Below are 17,921 nucleotides of genomic sequence, written 5' to 3'. Positions count from 1 at the left end.
ACGATCAATTACATTGCGCAATTTCATTGTCAATACTCTGAATTGACAATTAAATTGACCGTGTATCGCCCATACACGGTCAATTCAATTGTCAATTCAGAGTATTGACAATGAAATTGCGCAATATAATTGATCGTGTATGGGCCGCTTAACACGGGTCCGACGAGGCGCCGAATTCCTATTGACCTTTGACCTCTCGTTGCCAAAGGTCAGTGGAAGGCACAAGTTCACCTTAACTGAAGTGAAAATGTTGTACGATACATATAAGATAATCCCCATACGTGGAAATTGGAGATGGGTAATGCGCAAGAACCAATATTCAAAACGGAGAAGTTACCAGGTAGCAAATAAAAAAAATAAATTATAATAACAATAATAATAATAATAATAATAATAATAATAATAATAATAATAATAATAATAATAATAATAATAATAATAATAATAATAATAATAATAATAATAATAATAATAATAATAATAATAATAATAATAATAATAATAATAAATACATCGGTAACTCGACATTCCTTTAGTTTAGAGAGTAGTCAACCATGTCGGGTCCCTTACATAATGCTTTATATGTTTACATATATATATATATATATATATATATATATATATATATATATATATATATATATATATATATATATATATAATATAAACAAAAATTATAGGCCACTTTATCTAAATGGAAAAAATAAGGTTGTATAATTGTTATGCATGTTTTCATGAACTTAAGCCTTCTAGAATGCATATTTCATACAGCTCGGTATGCTTAATTGCTGTATGTCAATCTTAATCCTAATTCTACAGCTATCAACTCACTAGATTAACTGAGATCGTAACCACAGATGTCTGAATATGTAATAATAGCTTATTTACTCTAAAAATGCCACTGTCGGGATTTATTCCCGACAATGTAAAGGAACATAAGAACGTAAAAACGAAAGAGACTGCATGAGACCATAAGGCCTACACTAGGTAGTTCCATGTCCATCACCACCTGTCATCCCCATCCATAAAGCTGTCTAACCGTTTCTTAAAACAACTGATAGTTTCAACGCTCACTACATGGTTACTAAGTCTAATCCACTCGTTGACCACTCTATTAGTAAACCAATTCTTGCCTATTTTCTTCTTATAAATAAATTTGTCAAGTTTGAATCCATTTAAACAACACAGGTGGGTCCCGTCTACTACTCCCCGATTTATAATAATTAGCCTCAAATTCATGTACAGCTCAAACTTAATCTATATCTCTGATTTCCAATTATGATATTCATATTTGAATTCGCATATTCGGTTTGTGCTCTACCATTTACATCTCTACAAGGTTAATTAAAGGATTATCTTCGCGTGAGATAATGACACCAACTTTAATTGCCCTGCACTGGTTACCAATTAAGGACTTGTGTGTAAAATGTGTGTGATGGCCTATCAGGTATTAAATTCTCGTAGACCCAAATATATACGTGATCTCCTCGATGATTTTCATATAGACTCAGATATATTGTTAAGACACTGTGTTGCCACATAGATTACATGAGCCACGGTATAATCAGGGAATTGGATTTAGAGCTTTTGAAAAATGTGCTCTAAGACTCTATAACAAATTACCTTTAAATCTTAAGATGGCCGAAAATGTCGAAGTATTCAAGAAAAGACTGAAGACACACTTGTTTACTGAGTGTTATGATCTGGAAGATATGACTGAAGCAGGCGGCTGTATTGAGCCGAGAAACTCCAATTACGGTAACTAACATCCGTTGCACATATAGTCTTCCAAGCTATGCTTCCTCCGACATTGTAACAAATTTGTTAGAGGATCATTTTTCTCAAGCACATCAAGTGACATTCTATGTCAATTGTAGAAAAAAAAATAATAATTTGGCATTAGTGATTTTATGGCAGGAAGAGCGATGGAGGTGTGTGCGTTATTATTTTTATTATTATTATTATAATTATTATTATTATTATTGTAATTACTATCATTTATTTCTATTTTCATTGTAATTACTATTATTTATTTTCATATATTGAGAGAAGCGAGTAAATGCCTTGGTGGTTTAAAGAGTGTAATGAGGAATAGACATTTGGGAATGGATGCGAAGAGGAGACTGTATGAAGGAGTGATTGTGCCAACAGCACTGTATGGGGCAGAAACGTGGAACATAAGAGAAGAAGAGAGAAGGAGTTTGAATGTGTTTGAGATGAGGTGTCTGAGAAGTATGGTGGGGGTTACTAGGCTGGATAGAGTGAGAAATGAGGAGGTGAGGAGGAGAACAGGGCTGAAAAAGGATTTGGGAGATAGGGCTGATGAAAGAATATTAGGATGGTTTGGACACATGGAAAGAATGAGTGAAGAAAGACTAGTAAAAGAGGTATGGAAGGCAGATGTGGAGGGAGTGAACATGAGGGGACGTCCTAGGATGAGGTGGATGGATGGGGTGAAGGGGGCTTTGGGGAAGAGGGGAATGTCTGTTGAGGAAGGACGGGAGAGGACGGAAGACAGAGGTGAGTGGAGAATGGTTGTATATGGATGATGTTGTGACTGCATGAGGAGGAATGGGCGGGTGGGGTAGTATGTGTGAGTAAATTTTGACGCAGCCCAAAGGGATTTCTCTCCGTCCTCGCCTTATATGCAAAGGGGGACGGAGAGGGGGGGGGTCGCCGATTAAATGAAACGGCCTTGCTGTGGATGTACTGTGTCTTGCGACACTGCTTCTGACCCAGGGCGGTGGGCAGGGTGCAGGGATGACCCGTCATCCAGGAGGTGCTCAGATGAGAGGGAGGGTGGAGGGGTGTGGAGTGTATGTAGGGATGAAATGGGTGGGAGTGTTTTTATGCCTTTCCCTTTTTGGCTACCTCCCTTGGAAGGGGGAAAAAGCCTTGGTATATGTATGTATGTATTATTTATTTATTTATCTATTTATCTTCGTAAAATTTTAATTTATATTTCCATTAGGACGGTTTGAACATGCAAACCTTCATATCAATGAGTTTTCGATGTCTTCTGATCTGAGCTTGGCTATGTAAATTTAACTCGATTATAATTCCTGTGTCATTTACACGAGATTTTTAATCTCGAGTCGGTAAGCTCTTATTTAAGTAGCTTGAAACCAATGTACAATTGTTATAATTCTCATTAAGATCCCCAGAATTATTGGATCATTCATATTCTCGAGCATTCTTGAAGAAGCTCTGCGAATTTAATCTGGTGTAGCAACTGTAGCACTCGAGTAGCAGGCAAGAATGCTTTTCACTTTTTAAGTAGGCGTATGCTCGTGACGTATGGCACGACATTACGTCACGGTTTTCACCCGCGCATTTGGTATATGCATATAGTGAATGCTTGCAGAAAAGCTTCACCTCTTATAAACTCTTACGAACGAGTCCATTTTCGCATTGCAGATTACGTATTCGAGCATGGTATTCAATTGCAGCATAATAAAGTTCTGTGAAATTTCTCCAAACATTTGAATGCAATGCCTTTGATATAAAAACTGTTCGGGCTCAAGTTGACAAGTGCCTGACAGACATTCATCTTTCGCTTACAACGATAATGGTAAAGTTTTCTTCCTTTATGCGTTAAATTAATGAAGAAATACATGAAAGGTTATGATCAAAATCAAGCTATAGTCAAGTGTCAACACAAACTGGAATAAACTTCATTTCAACGTTATTACTTGATTATGTGACATGGAATTAAAAATGGAACTGAATAAAAATGTTTTAAGTATTTTCAAACATCACTCCTTTAACTTTACATGCCTTGAAAGGATGACAATTGTAATGCATCTTATAAATACATTACCTTGCTCATTTGTATTTGTACGACGTGTACATCCATTTGTTGTTGAATGTCAAATTCATAAGGGTTCGAAACAGTTTCGATCACTACTCGGCAGGGAATTTTTCAATTTCTTGGAGAACACTATCAGGTAGGATGTTGATGATAATGAAAGATGTTACAGGTTGTTTTGTAAGCTATTGATGTTGATTTGGTATTTATGATTTGCATAAAATATAATTTCATCTAAGTGTTATGAATTCGTGGAAAGTTCAAGTTATGAATATTTATCGATATGAATAAAGATTATGGATTATATGTTTATTTTCTGTATATTCTTTATTTTATATTAATATTACATATAATTTTATTTACATTAGATATATAATTAGGTATGCTTCATTGATTGAATCCTGTGTCATTCAGTCTGTACGTGTTCGAAGCATTGTTTACTAGCAAGGAAACTCTGCGCTGCACAAAAACAGTAAGAATGCAATTGTTTTCATATTGTTCATAGGAATGTAAAAAATTTACAATGATAGCAATGTGCGTTTTCAGGATATGATAGTTATCTGTCATACATTTGGTTTTAGTATATATCCAATATAGTTATTTTACTCATTTATCAGATGTGAGATTATGACAACCTAGAACACTTCTACAGTTCTCATCATTAAAGTAGGTTTTTAATCAGATGTGTGTGTAATGATAATTTATAATAAAAGATATTTCATATGTGAAAGGAACCGTAACAAAAAATGTATTCCAGTTCTTGTTATTTGTATCTGTTACTCATTCTTTCATAATGATCATGAAAGCAGTTTCCAGGCAGTCATTAAGTTGCGGTTCTATTCCAATATCATACAAATATTCCTCAGTTGTTTAGTTTTTGCATTACAAAGAACTATTTTTTCAACGGAAAGGTTAGGCGCTATTGGACAATTTAAATGTCATGAACCTGGAAATTTTACCAAACCAAAATTATGCCCCATAAAGACCAATTACTTCTTTATACTATAGACCAGCGTCTCTCAACCTTTTTACCCTTGTGTAACCTTTAAAATAAATTGCATATCTCAAGGAACCCCTGCGCAAAATGACAAATATACCATATCTTTCTCATTTTATTTTCATAATAATAATAGGTTAGATAGGATAATATCTATTTTACATTATTACAATAACCAAGAATATGTCATATCACATATGTGTTTAATCATATATATTACATATATGGAATTAGATAAAAGAAAATGCATTAGCTTATCTCACTTGTTCTTGCAGAATCCTTAGGAACCTTTTGCAGAACCATAGGGTTCCAGGGAACCCTGGTTTGGTTGAGAAACGCTGATATAGACTATTCTATCAAGTCTTGGAACGGACTTTTCAAGTTGCTAATAACCAGGGTTTCTTTTATTCCACGGGGCCGAAGCTATAATTAGTTCACCAATTTGGGTTATTCAGGAATCTGTTTTGGAGGACTAGAAATGATAGTGGAAACTATCTGGTGTTCCAATTGGCAGGCTCAGAATGTCAGAGTTATATAAATGGCTAACTTTCATGCTGCATAGATAGTGAAGAAGCTTTAGTATTATTTGAAGTATCACGTAAACATTTTCATTTAATTAATTTTTTGCATTTCAAAGATCTATTTTTTCTATGGAATGGTTAGGTTAGGATACATTAGGCAAAATAAATTTCGTGTTTAATATCCGTGTTTGTGTAATTCTGGAATTTTACTGAAGAAGCTGGATTGTGTGAACCAATGAATGCAGATTTAGTAAAAATACAAGTGCAAGAAATCCTGGGAAATGTTCATACCCACGACCAGGTTACGCAAGATGTTGTCATTTTTCATTAACTTATATTATTCTTGGATCTTGTTCTGTTGGATTAAAACTGGATGAATGTATCATAAAATGCTAATTTTGGTAAGTGTTCATTTGTGTACATGGACGCGATATAGCGTTAGAAAATGAATTATCAATTTTGTAAATTATAATGTATCAATGTAATATGCAATTTTCTTGGCAGAAGTAAAAAACATAAAAGTTGCTAACAAAAGATTTCATAAGTAACGAAGTCGCGCCGGATGAATGGAACGCCATGTTTGTTATGATAGATGCCAATGTTGAAGAAATGAAAGGATGATAAATTCTTCTAACCTAACCTAACCTAATGTGTATTTAGTAAGTCAGGACAGTGAGACCTCTCCTTAACGGATGTTAATTAGCTGTGTTTACGGCGTTTTTGTTGTGTTTTCAGTGTTTTTGGTGCTGTTGTTTAGTGCTGTGCAATCACTATGCAATCACCCAAAAACCACTCCAAATCAACGGATTATTCACATCAACGGACACCGTTACCCCCCTTTTAGTCCGTTAATGAGAGGTAGTACTGTACCTGTGATTTAACCCCTTCAATACAGGCCACATTGCACGTCTGGCAGCATTAGCTGCCAGACGTGCGATGTTGCGTCATAATACTCGCATTTAAAAAATAAAGTTACTGCTGTATTGCTCGTTCTCTCTTTCACCCGTGAATTTTGTTAACCAAAGAAAATATGATGAAGCCAGTTTACAGAGTATGGGGGTCACGCAGGTACGACTACAATAAATATAATCAAGACACCGACGTTGGCATCTTCGTGTACCCACTTGCTCCTCATGACGCCTACGTAGGCATCACCATATGGTAGGGGTTAAGGTCATTCTGATCGTCGTCGTCACGGATGTTGGCGGCCTGTTCAATCACTGATTGCGGGATATACAGTATAGGTTTTTCATAGCTTGAAGGAATGCATGGATTTCAGCTCCATAGCATTCCTTCAAAAATATATACCTCGCGAGGTACTGGCAGAAGTACCGAGGGTGTACACCAGGCCTCAACTGGACTGGGCAGACAACAATCATTTGACAAATGACAAGATGGTGTCCCGATCTTATGCTAGCGACTTTGTTCGTTAGTATATTTGCTGTAGCAAGGTATTTTTTATTTTTATTTCTGCAAAAATAAATCGTTCGTGTATTATAATTTACAAAATTAATATTTAATTTTCTAACCCTGTATCGCGTCCTTATTTTCACTGGAATGTTTGGATTTCGTGTCATTAACCCATTCAACTCCGATGACAAGATGTCTTGTCATTTGGTCAAATAAAACAAAAAATCATAAAACACCAAAATGTTTGATCAAACACCAGAAAAATATGACGTCAGTCCTCGCTTCGCTGCGAGCGAAGCGAGGATTGACGTCATATTTTTCTGGTGTTTGATCAAACATTTTGGTGTTTTATGATTTTTTGTTTTATTTGACCAAATGACAAGACATCTTGTCATCGGAGTTGAATGGGTGAAGAGTACACATTGTTCACGAGGATAGGGCAGGATGTCGTTGCTCCCAAGAATATCTGGCCGAGTAAATCCATCTCTCTGAGGAATGCTGCAGCTGGAACGGGTTTTTCCCACAAATCCTTTAGAGCAGCGTTTCTCAACCAGGGTTCCCCGGAACCCTAAGGTTTCGCAAAAAGTCCCTAACGGTTCCACAAGATCAAGTGAGATAAGCTAATGCACTTTTGATTTTTGATTTTATTTCATATACGTAATATAATTAAGCACGCACAACATATTCTTGGTTATTGTACCGTAATGATGTAATATAGACATCATCCTATCTAACCTATTATTACGATGAAAATAAAACGAGAAAGATTTTTTTTTTTCTGCAGGGGTTCCTTGAGACATGCAATTTATTTTAAAGGTTACGCAATGGTAAAAAGGTATAGAAACACTGATCCTGATCAATGCTTCTCAAGATGGGACGTACGCCCATCATTTTTTTATTTTTTTTTTTTATGCCTTGTTCTTTTGAAGTGTTTTAAACCAAGGTTTTATATTTTTTCAGCTGAAGGGAAGTTTATTTTTTGAATGACAAGAATTGTATATCACCACATGAATGGGGGACATCAATGATTAGGTGGGACATACATATACCAAAGGCTTTTTCCCCCTTACAAGGGAGGTAGCCTAAAAGAAAAAAGCATAAAAACCATTCCCACCTATTCCATCCTTAATACACTCCACTCCCCTCCACCCTCCCTCTTATCTTGGCACCTCCTGGATGACGGGTCATCCCTGCATCTTGTCCACTGCCCTGGGTCGGAGGCAGTGTCACAAGACACAGCACATCCCATGGCCCCCAAAAAAAAAAGAAAAAAAATTGAGAATCATTGCCTTAGAGTGTATATCGTGTTGTTGGTGTGCATGATTGCGTACAATGTAGTCTTACATAGCGAGTTTTATAGCACGGGGTGAAGAGTTACACCCTGGACAGTTATAGTAATAATAATAATAATAAGTTTATTTGGCAAAAAATCAATATTACATGAAGTGCAGATAATGACAAGAACACATAGTTTGAAATAATTGCAATTGCCGAGGATAACACAAAAAAATCATGTAAGCTTATTTCCATTGTGGTCCTCATTAGATTGTTTTTCTACACTAAGTTACGCAGACAATATACGTAGGGGATTAAGGGGACCAGAGACAGTCATGAGTAATGCCAATCAGTAACTTAGAAGAGCTGGATGGTCGAGTGAACTCTGTCCTTTGAGGTTAGATAAGATATTGGGGAGTTGGCCATTAACAAATTATTAGCATAAAAAGTATCGTCAAATTTTGTATACAGACGCTCCTCTACTTATGTTCATTCGTTTTACATTTTTTCGATTTTATGTTTGAACTGACTGTAAAAAAACTGGTAATTTTTTTTTTTTAAGTTTAGCGCGCTCTCCGTAGTACGAGACGTTCAAACGATACTTACGCATGACCCTGCGTCCATTGTTTACATGGCACAAATGACAGACTGAACGTGCTTTGCCTCCTCCTCCCCCTCCTCCACCATCTCACTTTATGTTGCTTGAATTTAATTTATTTGAAATTAATGTTATTATTTTACAATGTTATGTTTATAATCAATGATTTAGGGGTGTTTTATAAGATACGGTAATAGAATTTATGGATGTATAGTACAGTATGAACGGTCATACATTACTGGAACGTACAGTAACAACTTACGTTCATTTTCACGTTATGTTCGGCCATTCGGGACGTAACTAAAACGTAAGTTGAGGAGCGTCTGTAATTTGGAGCTCTGCCATTATGAAGTGAATTTTATAAAATGTGAATGGTGAATGTGAACAAGACACTCACACGTATATCGACACAATATTTACTGGAGAGTTGAGGGGGTATTAGTTGGATGAAAATAAGTGATAATACAGTGAGTCCTCGTTATACGGTACATATGCATTCCTGAAAACCTTACTGCAAATTGAAATTACCGTATACTGAACCCAAGTTTCGACTTATGACAAACGTACTACTTTCTCCCTGATCTTTCCTCTTCAAAATATCTAATTTTACCTCCAAAACACGAGCGGATACCTTATCCGTGAATTTTTCTTACTGTAAATAGAATCGAGGGTAGTAATTAACAAATACCATAACTGTGAATTAACCGGATAAAGAATTACCGTATAAGGAGGACTCACTGTATAAACCTAGAGCCGGGCTCAGGTAACTTTATTGTGTGTTACCCCAAAAGAATTTGTAGTAAAATGAATTCGTCCCACATTTTAAAGTACTCCAGGGGACAAACCAATTTACTGTACTTATAGAATTCATGGATAATAAAACACGAGAGCGGTCTCACTGAGGGTGAAAACCAAATTCAATATTGATAAAACAGTTTCAATATTGATATTTCTCCGTTTCCGTAGTTTTAATGATCGTGGGATCCTCGGTACTTTAAAGTACTCTGGGGGACAAACCAATGTACTTATAGAATTCATTTATAATAAAACGCAAAAGCGGTCTCACTGAGAGTGAAAAAGTTTCAATACTGATATTTCTCCGTTTCCGTAATTTTAAAGATGGTGGGATCCTCGATGTATTCTTTTTTCTCCAACTTTCATATTAGTTTCCCTCGTTTAGCACATCCACATACGTATCCGTAGCACGTACATTAACCCCTAAAATTTCTGAATTAGCCCATTTAGTGGGTCATTCACCCCTGTTTACTGACTCAGTTTCTCTGTGACTTCACCAGCCAATCATCCGAGTAACCATGAACACCATTTGTACACGTAGGTTTCTTGTGTTTCAGAATAACCCTGTCCAGATGTGAAAGCAGGTTCCAGTGCGTCCCCTTCCCTACCTATCCATGGTCAGAGACATTTATGTCTATGCAGTGCAGGATTCTCAGTGTTGAGGTAAAGCACGAATACTTAGATTTTTCAGCCATGTATAGTGTTATTGAGTTCTATGATTATAATTTTGTTTATAAACAGTCGTACTACTTCCTTTTCATCCTTATTTTTCCCTTGCAGGCATACATGCATCTTGGAAATACTGGAATAATTCACACATCGAAAAGGGAGGACATGAACACTTACTATTTTATTAAACAAGGTTAGAAATTGCAGAAATAAACAAGCATAATGGAGGTTCTTCTGAAATGCCGGCTCTGTACCTCCACATTTAGAAACGATGAACATTTGGCGAGGCATATGCAGACTCACCAAAAAGAACGGCCGTATAAGTGTGTTCACTGTGGAGCCGCTTTTACCGCGAAGAGTGTGCTGAAAGTTCATACAATGACACACACGGGAGAAAAACCGTACAGATGCGGTTTGTGTGACAACTCCTTCAGGAGTAACGGCGACTTGAGCAACCACATTCGAATCCACACAGGAGTGAAGCCTTTCAAGTGCCCGCATTGCAGCGGAACTTTCAACCGATCCGGAGCGCTCAAGAAGCATCTCTTCAGGCACACACGCGAGAATCCTCATGCATGTACGTTATGTTCCGAGAAGTTCCGAACCAAGGGCCAGCGGGATGTTCATATGAAGAAGACACACAAGAAAGTAGAACAGCAACAAGCGGACGTGCAGGGTTCGACACAAACAGGGGCCAAACCTCACAAGTGTTTTCAGTGTCCCTCCGAGTTTGACAAGAAAGAACATCTCAAGCAACACATGAGTACCCATGCAGTGGAGAAACCTTTCAAATGTACGTATTGCAGAGCGTCCTTCAGCCTTCAAACCATCTTAGACATGCACATAAAGAACCATATGGCAGAGATGAAACATGTTTGTTCTCTGTGTGATGCCAGATTTACCAAGGAAGTGGATCTGGCGACTCACATGTCCAAACACAAAATAGTCAAATGTGAGTTCTGCAATGGGAACTTCAAAAACAAAGCGGAACTCAGCCTGCACATGGCCACACACATCGTAGATGACAAGCCGCATGTTTGTGGACTTTGCGATGCTGCATTCAAGACCGAGGCTAATCTCAACAAGCACATCCTGACCCACACGGGAGAAAGGCCATACGAGTGTCGTGTCTGCCATGCCGCCTTTAGTCAGTCGGGAACGCTCAAGTGCCACATGAAGATCCACACAGGCGAGAAACCCCACAAGTGCGGCATGTGCGATTCCGCCTTCCGCGCCAAGGGCGACCTGAACAAGCACATCCTCATACACACCGGAGAAAAGCCGCATAAATGCAGCCATTGTACCTCGGCGTTCAAAACCAAAGGCCAGCTGAACATTCACGTCATGGTGCACACGGGAGAAAAGCCCCACCAATGTACAATTTGCGACGCTTCATTCAGACGCAAGATCAACCTGAAGGAGCACATCATGGTGCACAACGGAGAGAAGCCGTACCAGTGCCAGGAGTGCGGGGCGGCCTTTGTCAGGAAGAGTAACCTAAAGTACCATGTCACAACACACTTGAATGAAAAAACAGATTCAGAACAGGTTTGAAGAATATGATGATGGGTCTTCAATTAGGCAGCTATTTTCATACTACAAGTCCACTTGCATGCTTGCGCGCACACAAACAAATTTGCAGAGTACACGAACACATTCTTATCGCACATGACCGCCTAACTGAAACATAGTGCCGCATGCTGTAGATCGGGAATAGGGTCGACATTGACCGTTTTTGTGTTAAGAGAAAGAAATTATCAGTAGATGAAAGACGATAAGTGTGCACGCCTAACTACACGTTCTATGAAACTAGCAATCCATAGGCACGTCTTAACCCTTTAAACTCCGGTGACAAAATTCTTGTCATTTGGCCAAATAAAACAAAAAATCATAAAACACCAAAATGTTTGGTCAAGCACCGGAAAAATATTGTGTCAATCCTCGCGCGGTCATGCCGCATCAGATGATATTCGGATGTACGGGCCGGCGCGAGGCCTACCGTATCCGGTTTTTCGTATTTACACCACAAGCGGCTGACATGAGTTGAATGGGTTAAGAACGACTGATGATGAATACCTCTCTGAAAGGTTTTGTCAAACAAGGCTAGACAAGCAATTCTTGTGTATTGTAAATAATGACAATTTGTACTTGGTGAATGACAGGTGTTGGATTTGGACAAAGAGTAATGGCTCAATGAACATACATCTTTTTTTAGTATGCTTGTGTTTACACAAGGTAGTACTACCAAATTGTTAAGCATTCCTGAAGTTCAAATTACCTGTTAAGGTTTTATAAGCTTTGTAATCCCATTGACAAAAGCAAAATTTGAAGGAGGTTGTACAGTTGCCTTTGCCTTTTTCGTTGCTTGAATATCTTGTGTTCGTTGATATTGGCAGGGGTAGAAAATCCGGCCATCAACAGATCAGAGATCTGCTCACATGTCATCAGCTTAATTTCCACCCAGTATCTACACCTGTTATGAATCTGTGAATGGACCACTTATCAGAATTCCATGTAGATATGATTGTATATAACTTCATATAACCTTCAAATAATATTATGGTGATAAGTCTTTTACTCTTGATAATTTATATTAAGATCTATTTTTAGAATTGAGAGATTTATGAAAATATGTAGTTTTCTTGTATTCTTCAACACGGTAGGGATGTGTCATTTAGATATGAAGTGGTTGCAGTTTGTTGGACCTGTATGAGTGATCCAACTGTGTAAGTGTTGCCCTTGTAGGGCCGTGTAGGATCATATTTGGTGACAGCTACCTTATATTCTTTCCATATAGTAATCATATAACTCTTACATATTTATTTCTTTTTGTATAAAAGTTGTATGGATTGGTTTCATTCTGATTTTTTTTTTTCTTTTTTTCTTTAAGATTTAAATTTATTTCTGTATATGATGTCCTATTAAAGAGTGAAAAAGATATGTAGTTTACCGTGTCAATATCATTTAAGTCACTCCTTTGGTGCCCGGGCCACCTGACCTCACCACTCGAACTTGTTGCCTCCACTCTTGAAGATCTTGTGCCACTGTCATTCACTCGCAGACATCCACCCCATTACTGCTGAAGTCCGCGTTACAAATCCACCTTGTGCATGGTCTTCCCAGTGATCTTTTTTTCTCCTACGACACCATTTATTAACACTTGGGTAGCCTTTCCTGATCCATTCAGTATGATTTTAGTACATGCATGTACTAAAAAGTATCATTTAAGTACATGCAATTAGTATTTTTTTAATTAGGCTTTGTTACTGTACAGGATGAAGTTTTCCCCTATCTGCAATGAATGTTTGTAGTCTTGCAGCCCTTTCCACCTCATGTCCTGCCTAAGAAGAGAGAAGCAAGATTCAAAACCAGGCAGATGTTGTCGCTTCCTAGACCGTCTGGCCAAGTGGTCCCACCTCCCTGAGGAGCCTCATGTCTGGAGCAAGATTTCCCCGCAAATCCTTCACAGTTTATATGTTCTGTTGTTGGTGTGCATAACTGTGTGGAATGCAGTCTTCTGTAATGTGTTGTATAGCGTCAGGTGAAGAGTTACATCCTGGACAGTTCAGTTGTCTGTGATGCGGTCATCCAGCCTCCTCTGGTAACATAAGAATGAAGGAGACTGCATGAGACCATAAGGCCTACACTAGACAGCTCCGTATCCATCACCACCTGTCATCCCCATCCATAAATTTGTCTAATCGTTTCTTAAAACAACTGATAGTTTCAGCACTTACTACATGGTTACTAAGTCTATTCCATTCGTTGACCACCATATTAGTAAACCAATTCTTGCCTGTTTCCTTTTTAAATCTAAATTTTTCCAGTTTATAGCCATTACTGTGAGTCCTGCCCTGTTGTTTTAATATGATGACCTTGTTTGCATCACCCTTGTTAAAGCCTTTGATCCACTTGAACACCTCTATTTGATCACCTCGCACTCTGCATCTTTCCAGTTTAGGTGCCTAAGCCTCTCTTCGTAAGGCAAATTTCTGAGTACATGTATCATTTTGGTCATTCTTCTCTGTACCGATTCTAGTGAATTGATGTCCATTCTGTAACTTCAAAGGACTGGTTGGTGGTGGTCAGTGTCTATGTTGTGGGACTGCCCTAGTATGGAAGGAATTGGGGGGGCCAAACCATCACAAGATGTCTTTGCTGCCCCTGCAGGTAGCACAGGTCCCTGGGAATGGGCAGATGTCAAATCAATTAATCAACTGCATCATCACTGCCTCCAACAGCAAATGCCAAGAGCAAGACCGTGAATAAACTTAAGAAAAAAAGGAGACTGCAAGAGACCATGAAGCCTATACTTGGCAGTTCCATGTCCATTACCACCTATTATCCCCATTCATAAAGTTATCTAACTGTTTCCTAAAACAACCAATAGTTTCTGTGCTTACTAAATGGTTACTAAGTCTATTCCATTCACATTCTATTTGTAAGCCAGTTCTTGCCTAACTCCTCCTTAAATCTAAATTTGTCCAATTTAAATCCATTACTACAAGTTCTGCTTTGTTATCTTTAAAGACCTTGTCTGCATCACCCTTGGCCTACTTGAATACCTCCAAAACTGAACCTATCATCAATCATTGGCAAACTCTTCTCCCATGAACTAACAATAACCTTATTCTTCCAACTAACAACCAAAAGTCATCCAGCAGTAGTACATGACAGTGGGTGCCAAAGATAGTGATTACAGGAACCTGACTGAAACTATCAACAGTCTGCCAGACTCTTCTCCCGGGAACTAACAATAACCTTATTCTTCCAACTAACAACCAAAAGTCATCCAGTGGGTACAGAAGATAAGGAGGGGATTGGCTAAACTAGATTTACCGACCCTGGAGCAAAGAAGAGAGAGAGGTGACCTACTGACCATCTACAGAATCATGAAAGGCACAGAAATACTTGATAGAGAGGACTTGTTAAACTGGAACAGGAGAAGCACAAAAGGACATGAAAAGAAAATGAAAAAAAAACAGCTACAGAAGAGATCTGAAAAAAAAAAGTTACCCACATAGAGTGGTAGACACTTGGAACAAGCTGGATAAGGAAATAGTGTGTGCAAAAACCATTCATGAGTTTAAAAGCAAACTAGACACTGCAAGATACAAAGGCGGGACACCATGAGTGTAGCTCCCCTTCCCGCAAAATACAACTAGGTAAATACAGGAAGCCCTGAATCGACCCATACAGCAAGTGGTGTGGGTTTGATCAGCGCCATTAAGAACCACAACAGTCCCCAGAGCAGCAGGTACTAAGGGACCCTCCCTTCAAGTGGTAAAACTTTACATAAAACTGGACTAAACAAAAATGGCTTACCACAAGATTCCAACAATTCCCCATTATTTCCAATGCCTCCACACAAAGGTACTTACAGATGAGGGAAAATCTGAAGAAGAAATGGCTAACCCATATAGCCAAATTTAAGAAGAAAAAAAATTAAGCAGCTGTAGTTAAATAGAAACCCAGCTGAAAGCTCAATCTTCTTGGGTCCTGGACACAGGCCCTCCTCTTCCCCTCTTCCTTATCAAGCCTGAGTCTAGTGGTTCTCTGGTGAAGATATTAGGTAGCAGCAAAACCTGACAACAGTCTGCATGACTGAGCTGCCTATTCAAAATCCACCCTGCATGCCCCAAATGTGGAAGTAGCGAGAAAAGATGTCCCAAACATTGCCTCCCTAGACTTAATCCATAATTTGTGCACTGCAAGGATTCTGTTCAATGTGGTGTACATTGTGATCTGTTAGCCATTCTGCCAAGTCAGCCTTAGTACATGCCTTTATTTTTTTCCTTTTTTTTTTCAATTCTGTATATATTAGAATAAATCTGTGTAGTAAAATGAGCCTATCACTTTTTAGGATTGTAGCAATGATCACCCACTCCATTTCACCTGTGACATCTCTGGGTGGCAACTTGGGGAAGAAGTATTGCCAAGTGTTATTGAATTTATTCAAAGTGTAGTATCACTACTTTGAGGTTTCTCTCATATTACAAAGCTTTCTTGTAGTCCTCCTTCTCTGACCATGATTCACCCTGACCCAGGTCCAATGCTGAGGATGTCTAACAGAAGGTGGGATCCCGGACCAATGAGATTTAGTGTGGTCTTGGCTGTCACCTTCTAAAACACAGGTTTCCCCCTTCTGAAGCTGTCTGGCTTCTGAGGAGCAAGTCCTGTTTCTGCTTGTCACTCAGCCTGCTGCTGAAGAGTGCGACTGGCATGGCCTCCTGTGTCAACCACCACTTGCGATATTCCATCTTCAGAAGAACTGCTTCAGCAACCTCTGGGTCCGATCTCTTGTACTTCAACGTGTCCTGGATGAGCTGAAGTTTCACAGGAGCATCCACAGCAGATGTTGACATCATCTACATTGGTGTGTGGAACAGTGCCAGGAAGGTGTTGAGTCATTCCAGCTTTGAAATAGTCTCTTCATCATATTTAAGCTGGTCACAGAACATCATCTTCATGGAATACAAGTTCCTGGCCATCCATCTGGCCTGGTGAATGGCCTCTGGTCGACTCCAGTGAACCCCACGGGGAGGTGTTCCTCCAAGAACAATCACTGTGAGCTCAGCCATATCCTTGTAGTCAGCTCTCAGTGGCATGTAAAACTGCAAAGTAATACAACGTGGTAAGCATGTAAAACTTCCAAGTTGTTGATATTTGAAAATATGATTATTAAAAGTATAAAAGTATAATTACCTTGTTCTTGCCTTTACAGTTGCCTGTCAGTCCAGCCTACTTGTTGTTGGAATCTTGTCCCAAAGATCTTGTCGTGACACAACACGCGACCTTTCCGCTTTGTCCTCTGGTCCTGATAGAACCTGATGTCCTCATCTTTCTTTTCCCTGGATAACAGTCTGTTGCTCTCTATATCTTGGACAGCATCTGGAACCCCTACATCGAACAGGCTGCCCAATTCCAAAACAAATGTACTCCTCTTTCCTCCAGGGTCACTTGTTCTTCACCAGTCCTCTGTGTTTGTCATGGAGTTTCATGAAGAGCTTCATGCAAGGTCTTGAACCATGTGCTAAATGACGAATATTTGCAGGTGAGACCAACTTTGTGATCTGATGGCCAAAGTAATATTTTAGTGTACATATCATGGTACAGTCCTCCTTTGTATCTACAATTTCTTTGTGGGAACCCAAAGAAGGACGTTCAGTGGCGACCTGATTTCCAGGTGCTGAACAGAGGAATCAAAGGCTAGGGACACGACTTGGAGTGAATAGGGTGGGATCAGAATTAGGATCAAGGAGAATGAGGTAGTGATGGGTGATCTCATTTCTAAGAGTATAAAAATGGCATGCTCCAGAGGGGGTGGGTGGATGAGCACTCAACTATGTTGATGATTGTTTGGTTATGTGTGGTATTTAAGGTTCTGACTGCCTCTAGTTATTTGTGTATTTGTAGGGTGTAAGTTTCTTTGTTTATGTCATCTATTTTTTTTTTTTTTTTTTTTGTGTGATTTTGTACATCATTTGTTGTCTGTATTTGTCTTCTTGTTTCCAGTGGTTTAAGTTAAATGACTTGTTTTAACCTAGTGACTGATGTGTCTTTAATCGTGTCTGACCTATCTCCCTGCTATATTTTGTGTGGACTCTAATTTGTATATGTCATTGTTAGTGTGTGGATCCCAGACAGTGTCATAATACTGTAAGTGTGGCCGAACAAGAATCTTATGAGCAAGAATTTTGATGTCTGCGATGCATCTTCTGAGGTTCCTGTGCAGGAATCCCAGGGTTCTGTTGGCTGTAGCCTTGACGCTGCTCATATGTATGGACCACCTCATATCTGCTGAAATGTGAACTCCCATGTATTTGTGGTGGGAAACTAGGCTATTGT

The 17,921-nt window shown here is 38.7% G+C and overlaps 1 protein-coding gene across 2 annotated transcripts; it reads left to right on the top strand.

The window, feature by feature from the left end:
- The first annotated feature begins 4,171 nt into the window (after positions 1-4,171).
- LOC143031450 (uncharacterized) lies at positions 4,172-13,009 on the top strand. 2 transcript variants are annotated; one of them, XM_076195273.1, is made up of 3 exons: positions 4,172-4,280; positions 9,962-10,067; positions 10,185-13,009. In XM_076195273.1, the coding sequence occupies exon 3, from the start codon at positions 10,296-10,298 to the stop codon at positions 11,625-11,627; it is 1,332 nt and encodes a 443-aa protein (XP_076051388.1). In that variant the 5' UTR covers positions 4,172-4,280; positions 9,962-10,067; positions 10,185-10,295; the 3' UTR covers positions 11,628-13,009. The 2 variants fall into 2 exon arrangements, with proteins under 2 accessions (XP_076051388.1, XP_076051389.1); XM_076195274.1 differs by lacking the exon at positions 4,172-4,280 and adding an exon at positions 4,340-4,474.
- The last annotated feature ends 4,912 nt before the right edge of the window (positions 13,010-17,921 follow it).

The sequence above is a fragment of the Oratosquilla oratoria genome, chromosome 12, assembly GCF_046742065.1.
Source record: "Oratosquilla oratoria isolate Oo_2021 chromosome 12, ASM4674206v1, whole genome shotgun sequence".
Lineage (NCBI taxonomy): Eukaryota > Metazoa > Arthropoda > Malacostraca > Stomatopoda > Squillidae > Oratosquilla > Oratosquilla oratoria.
The sequence above is the reverse complement of the archived record's forward strand: the minus strand, read 5'-3'. Positions and strand labels throughout refer to the sequence as shown.

Coding starts and splice junctions, on each gene's coding strand:
- LOC143031450 (XM_076195273.1), top strand. CDS start 10,296: ATGGAGGTTCTTCTGAAATGCCGGCTCTGTACCTCCACATTTAGAAAC.